At 41.6% G+C, this 12,854-nt stretch overlaps 1 protein-coding gene across 11 annotated transcripts in view; it reads right to left on the bottom strand.

The window, feature by feature from the left end:
• The window catches only part of SPOCK3 (SPARC (osteonectin), cwcv and kazal like domains proteoglycan 3), a 469,987-nt gene that overhangs the window by 177,423 nt on the left and 279,710 nt on the right, over positions 1–12,854 (bottom strand). For 3 of the 11 annotated variants that reach the window (XM_030492172.2, XM_030492177.2, XM_030492176.2), the window contains exons 1-2: positions 4,490–4,570; positions 4,153–4,326 (exon numbers count right to left, since the gene is read on the bottom strand). The exons of 1 other annotated variant lie outside the window; for it this stretch is intronic. In XM_030492172.2, the coding sequence (XP_030348032.1) occupies positions 4,153–4,326 (174 nt within the window). In that variant the 5' untranslated portion in view covers positions 4,490–4,570. Of the gene's footprint in view, positions 1–3,796; positions 3,877–4,152; positions 4,327–4,425; positions 4,571–12,854 lie in introns of those variants that run through there. 7 more of the 11 variants (XM_030492173.2, XM_032920054.1, XM_032920055.1 and 4 more) reach the window with 6 other exon arrangements.

Below are 12,854 nucleotides of genomic sequence, written 5' to 3'. Positions count from 1 at the left end.
ATGGAGACCTAGTATTTGATTTGTCTCCTTTCCAAACAGAAAGGTTTTGATTTCACTAATGTTGAAAAAACATATTCTTTAAATATCTTCAGAAGACTCATCTGGGAGGCCAACATGAGCTGCCCAGACTTGCCAAATTTTAGAAGGTAATATATCGCCTTTATGGTCAATGTGAGAACACTTCATACTGAGGCAGAGTAAAAGGTAGTATTACCAGCACAAACTTCCCCTTCATAGTTGATAGTTTCTAAGGTCTTTTACTTGAATTTTTTTTTCTACTTTCTTTACCTTTAATAACTGCATGAATATGGTGGGACGATAGTAACACTATAGTATGATGCAAAGTGATCCCACTGATCAACTGACCATATTATTTTGTAACAATACTATGCCATAGCTGAGTTGTGCACTTTATTTACATACCAAAATATCTTTCACTACAAAGTTCCTGATGCATCTTAAAATTGAAAATATAGAAATTGCTTAAATTCTGATCTCTTTGAAAAGTAAAAATCACTAACAAGCAAGTTAGATCATAGATAACTCTCATTAAGCAGCATGTAAAATTTACCATATAAAATACATTATACAGTCCTTTTAATGAACACAAACGGACAGGACTCTGTTTCCAAATATATATGTAAAAAAAAAAAAAAGGTTAGAGATGACAAATCCATTGTGTTTTTTCTAGAATTAAAAATAATACCATTACTTGGAATCAAGTCATAAAGAGAATAAAAAATTATTCCTATTTTGTGGTTTTCTCCACAGATCTACAGCATTATGAGTAATGAAGGTTTGATACATAAGATTTAGGAGGTTCTAAGTAGAAGAGTATAAATGCACTGAAGAACCCAAATTCCCAAGCATGAAGTGAATAAAGGATATGTACACATGGGCGAGGACATCACAGCATCGTGACACCACTGACTCCTGAAGCAGCCTAACCGGGCAGCTTGAAAGACCTTAATAAACACATCAACTCTGAGACTTAGTTTAGTGACAGACATGAGCTGCAGCTACTGACTGGGTTAAAAATTCTTCCTCCCCATTTAGTGCAGGCAAAAAGTACACATATCCTTGTATATAACCCAAAATGTTTGACTCGCACACAGGAGCTGAGGTAGTTGATATTTGACATATGAAGAATATAATTTCCCTTCCCCCCACCTTCAAGACAGAAAGTCTCCTTTCTTAATAAAGAGTTCATTCTCAATTTTTGCACAAGAAAAAGGTGTGAGAAGATAGCCTCTAACACACACCCAGCTTCTCACTGCTCCGCATTAGGGCACAGTTCTTCTCCACACTTATTTCATTAATTTCAACAGACATGTCAGAATGATCAAGATCTTTCAAGAGAATTGAAGAGTCAGTTACAGTTTTGCCTGTACAAAGTACTGAAAAGATCTTAGCTAATTGTATCATGTAATAAAAACCTCTACTAGCAAATCTGACATTTTAGAGGATATTAAGATAGCTAGGTTTGGGGGTTTTTTGGTTTGTTTTACGGGGGGGGAGGGATTGGGGAGCGGGATTTTTTTTGGGGGGGGTGGTTTTGTTTGTTTTTAATAGAAGATCATATCCTGTTTTATCAGGTTTTGTAAGGGTTCATTTCTGAATGACTATGTTCTTTCTCACTGTGATCTAAAACCCTAAGAAACTGAGCCAATGAGCCAGAAGTCAGGGTCATTATCTTCCACATTAATCAGTCCTGTCAGTTAAGTCTTAAGTTAAGCCTTTAAATACTTCTTTTCACACCAGAATTCCATCTCACCCTAGGAGTAGGGTATTTAAAGCCCAGAAAGATACGCTACCCTCCGATCACAGAGAAGTAAATTACAAACACAGGCCTTGCATACCTTTATTTTGATCTAACTCTGCAAGACAGTTACTCCGACGTATGTTTAAAATGCAGTTGTGCTGTTCCTTTAACAGGAGGAAACATTTGAATCACTAATTAAATTGCTAATCAGTTTCAAAACCAACAAATTAGTCGTACAAGTAAATTTACCAATTATATAAAACTGAAGGATGTTGATAGAACTTCTCCACCATGTTATACTTAAGGATGGTAATTGATTAGTGCTTCTTACAAGTAAGATATTTTTCTAATGTGTTCCTGTGCAGGTAGATTAACTCATAATTTCAATTTTTTTTTTTTTTCTTTTTTTTTTACAATTTTATCTTATGAATTACTGAAAACCATCTGTGCTTTAAAAGCAAAGTCTTGTGAAACATTAGGACCTTCCAACAAATATTCCAGATCAAGTACCAATCAATAAGATATAAGCACTCTACACGTGAAATAAAAGCATATTCCTCACTGAAGTACCAGTCTTAGAAAACTTAAACAATGTAAAAATAAATAAGCCAGTGTATTTATAAATTGCCTCAGAAGAATCAGTATGCAGTACTTCCTCTATGCAGTCACTCTTAAAACCCTTGGGGACACCTACTTGTCACAGAATAAATTATCTGGCTAATATCCAATATTACAGTATATGTCATTGGGCACCCAGGAGACAGGCATTAGAGAGCACTTAGCTTCTTCAGCCTTGCAGGGTAGACCTTACATAAATGACTTTGCCCAATTATAAACCATAACTGATGCACTTATTTTGGATATTTCTAGCAGCAGCCTTTCATCCTAAAACATTTACACAGCATGGCGTATTTTTTTTTTCCAAATCACAGGTCCCAAAGTACAGCACACTGAACAGGTTGTTAGGGTTGGGATTTTTTTTTTTTTTTTTTTAACATGAACATAATTTCTTAACATATTCAAAGGAAACTAAAATATCTGAACACTGATTTCAGTGTTCTCAAGCATCAAAACTATGCTCATTAATAAAACTATTGGGGAAGCAAGTTCTCCCACAACTCTAACAATAGCTCTTCTTTCCTCGTTACTTACATAAATAGGCAAGTTTGCATCCCACATACAATATATACAGAAAGCTAGAAAATACATGCATCACAAGCACACTACAGCTCTCAGAATAATAAAAGAGACTTCTTGGAGATATTTACTTCAGTTCACTATACCAAACCACAGCCACCAACAAGCTGTAGCACAAGAAACCTGTTGACTCTGAAGCTGCAAACCAAGTCAGTGGTTTACACTAAAACCAAGAAATCCAGCAAGCAAGAGGACAAAGCTGAATAAAAAATTATTTTGCAAGCTTGGAATTCAGATTTTTTTTTAAGTGACACCAAAGAAAGCCGGATACTGGTACCTCAAGCAAAACGTCCTTCATTGAAAGAAACGTGAAGGACTTGTGAAAATCGACTGAACTTGCAACAAACACAGGACGAACTGAGCGCAAAAGCGAAGCACTCTGGAGGATGAGAGCCACCTTTCAGCAGCAGGTTTCGTAACTGACGAGGATTCGGGTCAGACTGGGACTGGCGCTCCCCCGTTCCGTGCACGGCGCTCCGGACGCACCATTCATTTATACAACTTACCGCCTTACCTAGCGGGCTTCCCTGCCACGATCCGCGCTCCGACCACCCCGCAGACCCCCGTCCCCCAGCCCGCCCTCTCGGCACTACGACAGCGGCCAGGTGAGGCCGGGCAGCCCCGGCCGGGCAGCACCCTCCAGGTGCCCGGGGCTCTGCACTGCCCAGCGGCCACGGGGCGAGCCCCGCTTCCCCCCGCCGGCCGCGCCGCGCTCCGCTTCGGCGGGGAGCAGGGCCGGCAGAGGGGGCAGGGGCGCCCTCACCGCAGCCCTTCCCGCAGCCACCGCGGAGCGGGAAACGGGGAGAAGGAAGGAAAAAGCGACTGCCCCACACACACCTCCGCCGCCTTCTAACGGCTGGCGACCTCCAGGGCAGGAAGCAGCTCCCGTTCCCCGGCTCGCTGGGTCCCAGAGGTGCGGGCTGGGCGCCCAGCACGGCGCGGGGCACACCGGGCGGTCCTCGCCGCGCAGCGGCGGCAGCGCACCGGGAACTGCCCGATGGGACCTCCCTCCTCCTGCCGAGGCGCAGCCGGGAATTAACGTAAGAACTGAAATCCGGGGAGACAGAGGGAAGTTGAGGTGCACCCCCGCCCTGGCTGCCCGAGGGATGCCCTCAGCGAACGGAACCCGCCGGCCGCCGCGGGAGCGGGACGGGCGCGGCTGACGGCCGGCAGGGTGCAAGGGGCGAACTTACGTCTCGGAATTTGTTCCATTGCCCGACCTCCTTGTCGTACTGGGAGATGGTCGTGAGCCATTGTTTATCGTCCAGAAAATTGCCGCTGTCCGGTCTGCCCCCGGCCGCCGCCGCCAGCGCCGGGCTGCACCAGGCTGCTGCACACACGCACACCAAAGCTGCTACCTTGAGCATCTGGGCGAGAGGAGACACGAGGACTGGGGTTACCCACACCTCAGCTGAACCCCGGCGGAGGGACCGAGACAGTCACCCGCAGCGCACCCCTTCGCCCACCTTGAGGGGGACAAGGGGTGCGGAAAGGGGGTTAGAGGAAGGGGCGGCCGCCCAGCCCCGTCACCTTGCTGCCAGCCCCGCACCCGCGCTCCTCGCCGCGGCCGGAAAGGCGGCCCGCTCCCTCCCCGCACGCGCCGCCGTCTGCAGCCCCGTGCCCCGCGCTCCGCCCGCCCCTCGGCCCGCCCGGCCCCGCCCCCGTGCCGCTCCGCGCGCCGCCACCGGCGACGCCGCGCCGGGGATAACGGCCTGCGCGAGGGGGCCGCGTCCTGAGGGGAGCGCCGCGGGGCACAGCCGAGGCGCGGCACCTGCCCCCCCTCTCCCCGGCCCGCTGCCGCCGGGGACAGCCGCGGGACCGGCCGCTGCGCCCTTCATGGCCCCGGCAGGAGCCGCGCTGTGCCGCCGGCACCTCCAGGTGGGGGTAGAAGCCGCTGAACTTCTCTCCAGCGGTGCGGCCACCTCGTACCCCAAGTTAAGTCTGCGGGAGCCCGGAGGCGGGCACAAGCGCTCAGAACTCCCCGTAAAGTCGAGATCAAACTTGATGTACCTCAGAGGAAGGGAGACGCGCAAGCTCTCCCATCGCCTCAGGATGCTGCTTTAGGTACATGCTGGCATTGTAATGCTGCTTGTGTTATTCCCTTTTGTAGGGATCATGCACTCCTTCCCCTCTTCTTGGCTTTTTGTCTTTCAAAATGTAGCTGTATAGTAACTCAGAGCCCTCACTGACATCCAGTTTCTCTCCCAAATTAGTTAAACTTAATTTAGAAATGAGCAAGGTGCAGGAACAGTTCAATTACCTCTACAGCATAGCTGACTCGATATTTAATTTGAAATTCCATCTGCTATCCTGTTGACCTAAATTACCTAATATTGTAATGTTAGCTTTATTCCCTAGACTTGAGTGACACTCTGCTTTTTTTGTATTGGCTGCATGTCACAAAGTTTTGATAGCAGGGGACTGCAGGGTTGGCCTCTGTGGGAAGAGGTATGGGCTGCTCCAGGTTGGGGACAACTGGTTCCTGCCAGCTCCACAGTGGAGCAAAGGTGGTGGTGCCTCTGTGAAATTATAGCTAAGAAAGGGCAGAAAATGCTGTATGGAGAGAGGAGATGAGAACAAGAATAAGAAACGAAGGAACACCAAGGTCAGAAAGAGAAGATGCTTCATCTCAGAGCACTGCAGCCCCTGGAAGACCCACGCCAGAGCAAATGGATATACCCAAAGGAGCTGTGGTGAGCCCACAGAGGAGAGCGTTTTCCTAAAGGACTGCAACTCATGGAGAAGCCATGCGAGAGCAGAACACAGCATAAGAAGGGAAGAACAGCAAAGGAAAAACGTTACTGACTGTAGACCTCCACCTCCCCCAATTCCCCCTGTGCTGTTCAGGAAGAAGAGTCTGGAATGACATGGAACCTGGGAAAGTGGGGAGAAAAGGTGTTGGTTTAATATGTGTCTTCTTATTTCCCGCTACGCAAATTAGCAATTACATTTTTATTTCAACTAGCAATAACGTAATCTTCTCTAAGTAAGTCAAGTCAGGTTTGTCTCCAACAGTAACTGTTAGGCAATATCCATAATTTTATCTTAACCCATGAGATTTCTCATTCCTGTTCTTCCTATTTTCTTCCTCTGTCCTACTGCGGGGGGGCTGCAAGCAACTGGGTGGAAGTTTGGTTGTTGGCCAAGGTTAACCCTCTACAAGGTTGCCAAGTATGTTAAGACAACACTTCTACTGTGGTATCTGAAAGTATTTCCCACGGTAAAAACTAAGAGTTACTTTCAGACTTTAAACAAGGACCAAGTCCATCAAGAGATTCTCATATCTGATAACCCATGTCACTTCATGCAAAAAAGAGAAGTGAGTATGAGATTGTGACTGGTCTTAGCAAGTGTTAAGTTTGGTCATAAGCTGTAGTTACAGACAGATAGTAAAGAAGGAATTAAATCCACTAACCTGCATCTTAAACTAAATAATACATGCCCTTTTGTTCCTAAACCTGTATGCCTAAAATCAATGAGAATCTTGTCACCAGTCTGACAGATAGAGAAGATGATTGCCAGATTAGAATTTATGTGCCTGACTCTGAAAATGTTACCTATCCAGAATGATATTATATTCTGTAATAAATGAATCATAAAATTCAAAGCAAAGGGATAGAGGGACTGCACAGAGGCTAAATAAGAATCAATAAACCAGTCATGTTATTCTCCAGGTGGGTTATAGAGTCACTTCTTTATACAATCATTCTCTGACAATCCAGTTTGTATCTGTCAGTCTTAATGTTAATTTCCTACAGATTGTTCTGCCCTTTGGCGAAGAAGAAATTTATCTATAAAGCTAATGATTTCGGGGTTTGGTTTTTGGGGTTTTTTTGTTTGTTTGTTTGGGTTTTTTTAAGAATTATATATATAAACTTTTTTAAAAGCATTACAATCCCCAAATTTGTGGTTTCACTTACCAAACAATGTAATCTATTTTGGGCTTCCTTCATATGTTTCACGTTTTCATCCAGATAACATTATTCAGTACTTTTAACTTAAGGTGCATCTTTCCATACTTGGAGATGAATAAAAGTGCTGGGATTTGTGTTCAGTAAAAACCCCTAGGAAAGGGAGATCTCTTACGGTTTGGGTTTTACAAAAGTTTCACTGCAATTTGTCTGATCTTCCACACCGATGACTGCAGTTTCTACTGACAACACATACTAAATGATCAATTATATGTAATTTTGCCTGAACCGAGCTATTTGAAGCCTTTAATAATTCTAAGTGTATTCCTTATAATTTTAAGCACTCTGATCTCCACATAATTGGTTTAAGAGCCTCATTCTGATCAAGGACTTTACACAAGTTGGTAATTCCATTTATTCAAGCACACAAAAAAATGATACTTGATTGAAATGGCATTTTGAAGATACAAAACTAAGAAGTTTTCTTTTTTTCCTCAATAATTTCACTGCTCTTCAAAGATTAAATTTATGTATCTAGAGAATTATTCTTTCCTTTATTTTAAATGTACATACATTTCTCACAAAAAATTTATCTGTATTGCTGTTACATACTGACATGCCTAACAATAGCATCTTTAAAATGTGACAGGGAATCCAGTACTGCAGTAGTGGCAAGGGAATAATGCTAATGGTAACAGGTACATAATTTTAAATGGAGAGTTTAGAAACTCTACTAGATCTTTTCGTCATTGTCCAGTTAAGAAACATTCCTGTTATTAGTAAAAAATGGTCTTCCCTCTCAATTTCAAAATACGATATATTTTCCAAGTTTTCAGTAACATAGATTTTTGAAATATTATAACTTACTAGTTTAAAATCATAACTGTTCAGGTTGCTTTACTTCTGACTAGCTGATGGAGCCTACAGGGAGAGAGCAAAGAAGATGGTGCAGCTGGTAATATACTTGTAGAAGATTACAAGTTTGCCCTAAACAATATGCATGTTGCATAACTAAAAGGATGGTAAGATGTAAAAAGAGGGATCATACATGTAAATAGGTATTTTGTATACACATCTGTATATTACATGAAAGGGTGTTGGAATTATGTAAGAGGCACCAAGAGATATACTGGAAGTTTGTATGTATAGGTTCATGATGAAACAGAAGGGAAATGCTGAGAAGTTACCAGGAAATACAAATAAGTTTATGCCCTTAACACTGTGTCTCAAAAGTCCTTTACCTGCTTCCTGAATGTATTCGAGGCACTAAGGCATGGAGTTAAGTTTATCCAAATATAATAACATACCCCTTGCACTTGAAATATTAATTTTTTTAATTATGCTGAAAGGAATCCCAAGGGAACATCTAGCTATCCCATTGTCCACAAGCAAAACCAGATATACCTTGTCACTCCTGGCAGATGTCGATCTAAATCTATTTTTAGACCACAGGGTCATCAGTGTTGGAATCTCTGTCAGTGATGGAAACTCCAGACTAATCTATATCAGTGACTTTTACTACTCTAACTTCAGAAGAGGTTTCGAATACCTGAAACAATTTGTTGTTCTTGTAATTTAAGCTTCTAACTTCTTATGGTGAATCCTATTCACCAAAACCATGAAGAACAAATTGCTATCTTCCTCTGTTCAGCAGTCTCTTCTACATATTGTAAACTACTGTAACCCCTTTCTGTATTTCTTCCCTGTGACATGTTTATTACCATATTTTTACCCTTTTCTTTTAATCTTACGCCATGCTTTTGAGACCTCTGATTATTCTATTACCCTGTTGAATCTTTCAAATCTGGCTACCTGTTTTTATATCGTCAGTGCCTAGAACGTTCAAATACCTTGTCTATGCCTCCCCACGGTTGAACAGAGCAGAAGGATTACTTCATAGACAGAAATTATTTTGGCTTGGTATGATTTGTTTAGTCAAATACATGCTGAATGTTATGGATCTTTTTGATATATTCCAGACATCTAGAGATAGTGGACTGAATTACCTGTCCCTGTATTTTCTAGAAACTGAGAGTAGGACAAAAGAAGTTTCATTTTCTGGTGCTTTTTTCAACCAACTCTTTCAAAGGTCCCTTTTAAAAAAAAAAAAACCCAAACAAACAAAAAAAACCCACAACAAAAAAACAAACAAACAAACAAAAAAAACCCAAAACAAACAAAAAACCTTTTAATTTGCTCTTTTGCAGTCACCTGGTACCCCGCTTGTTCTCCAGAGTTCCTCAAAAGCAACTGCTAACAATTCTGAGATTTTCAAACAATTTTGTAAAATAAAACAAGCACATTTTTACAAAAATTACAAAATTGAATTGTTACAAAGTCTTACCTAAGCCCTTTCTTTTTTCTTGTCATTGCTGTGATAGCTAACTACCTACATGCCACTGATATTTGGTACATAAGCTTTAAATGATTGTTTCTTCCATTTCGCTGCTTACTACATTCTCCCTCCCCAACAGGGCATTTACCTTTCTTTTACTCTCTTTATACTAATATATACTGTGTTTATAATGACTTCTCCTTAGAAGTCTTCTGCTAGCCGCATATTTTTACTGTGGGGTAAATGCTCCAAGATGCTCATAGTTCTTATTCTTCATGAATATGATTAGATTGCTAAACATCTGTGGATGTCTGCTGACACAAAAAGCCAGAAACCACAAATAAAGATCCAACAGCACGGAAACTCAGGTGACCAAGAAATCTCCACCTGTGATTACTGACAGCTTGTATACCTTTCAGAATGGGCTTGTCCAAGATCAGGGGCAGAACACCATCTCAAGACAGGTCTGAGCACAGTCCTTACAGGCTTTGAACTGGAAAAGAGATCATCTTCTTCCTGGCATGACATCTGTCTGACATCTCACTGAATCTTTCTGCCATTCTATATAGCCCCAATACCAACAACAGATGAAACTGGAGTTCACGTAGATAAATCGCGGAACCCAAACCTTCAAAAATAAGAGCATTTCATGGGGTTTGAGTTCTTCTTCATGCAATGCTTTTAAACACAGAAGGATCTGGCTTTTCATCTAATACAAGCTGCAGAACTTCTACACCAACCTCAGCAGCTCACGTTTGACCTATCCTATTCAAGAAAAACACCCTGTCTAGGTATGTATATTTTTATTTTTCACTTTGACTTCTGAATATTTCCAGTTATTGTCATTGCCAGAGTTAAGGTTATATCTCTAGGAAAGCATGCAATGAAGTTTTGTATTTCCTAATGTTCAAAAATTTGAAACTCTCTTCATATCTTCTGGACAATTTAAACTGCATGTTAGAATTTAGAACACAATAATATGCAGTGTCTTGATGCCAAGGACACATCACAGCTTCCAGAAAAATACAGATATCTCACTGTGCCCTACATGCAGACACGCCCTTTCAAAACAAACATTTTATGCAATAGATATTCTATGAACAAAACAGTCATAACATGGTAAGATGGATGGATCCTTTAACTAAAGCCATCTTAAAAAAATGCCTGTTAAAGCCTTCATGTGTTACTCACAATCTCCCTGAAAAAAATACCTTCCTAGTTTAGGCACCTCTAGCTATTTTACATGTGCCTTATGCAGAAGTAGTCAACTTCTGTAGCCGAGGTTGAATTTTCAGCTTTGACTCCATGTAAGCACCAAAAAATGTTGAGCACCCAGTAGAGCTTTGTGTGTTGGATGGTGATGTGTTTTAACCATCTCATACCATAAAATCTCAACAGAAGCAATTGAGAAGTTGGGTAGGACTTTGAGAGCTTTGATTGCTCTAAATTTCTTTCTTATTAATTAATAAGAACATTTGTGAGTTCGGGTTCCTTTACCAGCAGAGTGGGCTCAACTGCCACTGTATTCCCCTGATTCTGCTCTGTTACTTAACAATTCAAGACATGCTTTGGAAATTAGTATTTTTGTCTTTACTGAATTTTGTCATTAAGAGTGTACATATGATGGGGGTTTTTTCAGTTGTGTGATTTTTTTCCTTGAGGTCCCAAGAGGAGTAAAACTGTTTAATTCACAATTTTCTATAATTAAGTATCCTAGAAGTGTAAGGAGTAGGTCAGCAGTTCTCTAATTCACATGCCCCATAGTTTCTGTTTTCCAAAGTGTATGACTGGAGAAGGTCTTCCACATATTTTTCGTCCTCAAGCAAAAATGTGAAGTAAGAATAAGCAAAGAGAATTAGCTACTTCTGCTACTTTTGCCCACTGAAAGTTTCCTGTTAGCCCAAATTTACTGCTCAGAAATACAGAGGTACGATTTGAGTTACAATTAACAAAAGGTACTGAGGATGATACTGTGATGTAGAAAGTATATTGTAGCAGATGACCTTATTTCATAATGGATTTTTAGGTCTGAAATAACTTAGAAGAATCATTTTGCAAATCTACTGGTGTAACTTATCTGGGCAAGTATTTCTAGTGCAGACAAAGCTAGAGGTTGAAATATATAATGAAACTGTTTTTTTACAAATCCCAACTCAGATAGTTAGTATGCAGGTTAGGTCTTCATTCTTTCAAATAAGAACTAAAATAACATTAAAAAACATGCTGAAACAAGCTCTCCTGTTTTTCCTTACTATGGATATCACCAGCATCTCTTAAGTAATATCTCTTCATCATACAGTTTTAAAAAGCCATTAATTATTCTAATTATTGCGGTTGATTAAACAGGTAGGGGTCCTTTTTGATTCTCCATTTACCACTTTTTCCTCCTTCCTGATAGTTCTGCACAGCTGGAGATTTTCAGCCCCATTGTACCCTTCTCATCTTAGTGAAGTTCTTTTGGCATGCTAATTAATCTCCTTTCTAGTATTTACTCTCCTGACCACAAGCCATTGTCTGCTTTTACATCTTATTTTGAAGAGACAGGGTTCTTAAAATTCTTGAATGTCTCTCTTAACAATAGAACAATAGCTCTAGTCTATCCATAATGTGGCAAGTGAGAAAATTACTTAACGACAAATAAAATTCTAACACATTTTTCATTTTTTTTCAACATTGCTCTGCTTTTTTGTGCAAAACAATTTTTTTCTATTTTACCAAAATACTAATCAAAATTACGAAGTTTACTCAAATAATTAAACCATTTTTAAATCAAATTTATCAAATACAGGAATATTCTGCTATGAGTTCATAGTCTAGGCTTTTTTAAAATCTCATTTATTGAAAAATAAATAAAACTGGGCAGCTTGTTTTAATGCTTGACAACCCTTTAATATCCAGTCTAAACCTCCCCTCCTGCAACTTGAGGCCATTTCCTCTTGTCCTATCACTTGTTACGTGGGAGAAGAAACCAACACCCACCTTGCCACAACCTCCTTTCAGGTAGTTGTAGAGAGTGGTAAGGTCTCCCCCCTGAGCCTTTTCTTCTCTAGACTAAACAACCCCAGTTCCCTCAACCAAGTCTTGTTCTCTAGACCCTTCACCAGCTTTGTTGCCCTTCTCTGGACCAGCTCCGGCACCTCAATGTCTTTCTTGTAGTGGGAGGCCCAGAACTGAACACAGGATTCGAGGTGTGGCCTCACCAGTGCCCAGTACAGGGGGATGGATGATCACTGCCCTGGCCCTGCTGGCCACACTATTGCTGATACAGGCCAGGATGCTGTTGGCCTTCTTGGCTACCTGGGCACACTGCTTGTGTTCAGCTGGCTGTCGACCAACAGCCTCAGGTCCTTTTCTGCTGAGCAGCTTTCCAGCCATTGTTCCCCAATCTTGTAGCACTGCATGGGTTGTTGTGGCCCAAGTGCAGGACCCGGCACTTTGCCGTGTTGAACCTCATACCACTGGCCTCTCAGCCCATTGATCCAGCCTGCCCAGATTCCTCTGTAGAGCCTTCCTACCCTCCAGCACATCAACACTCCTGCTCAATTTGATGCAAATTTGGAGGACCGCACATATTCAAGAGAGTTTTGCTGTGGAAGTCACTTGGATTTGGGGAGTATCAGTATGAAGATTTATTGATACAACCATAACT

The sequence above is a fragment of the Strigops habroptila genome, chromosome 7 (assembly GCF_004027225.2).
Source record: "Strigops habroptila isolate Jane chromosome 7, bStrHab1.2.pri, whole genome shotgun sequence".
Lineage (NCBI taxonomy): Eukaryota > Metazoa > Chordata > Aves > Psittaciformes > Psittacidae > Strigops > Strigops habroptila.
This window is presented reverse-complemented; position numbering and strand designations above follow the sequence as displayed.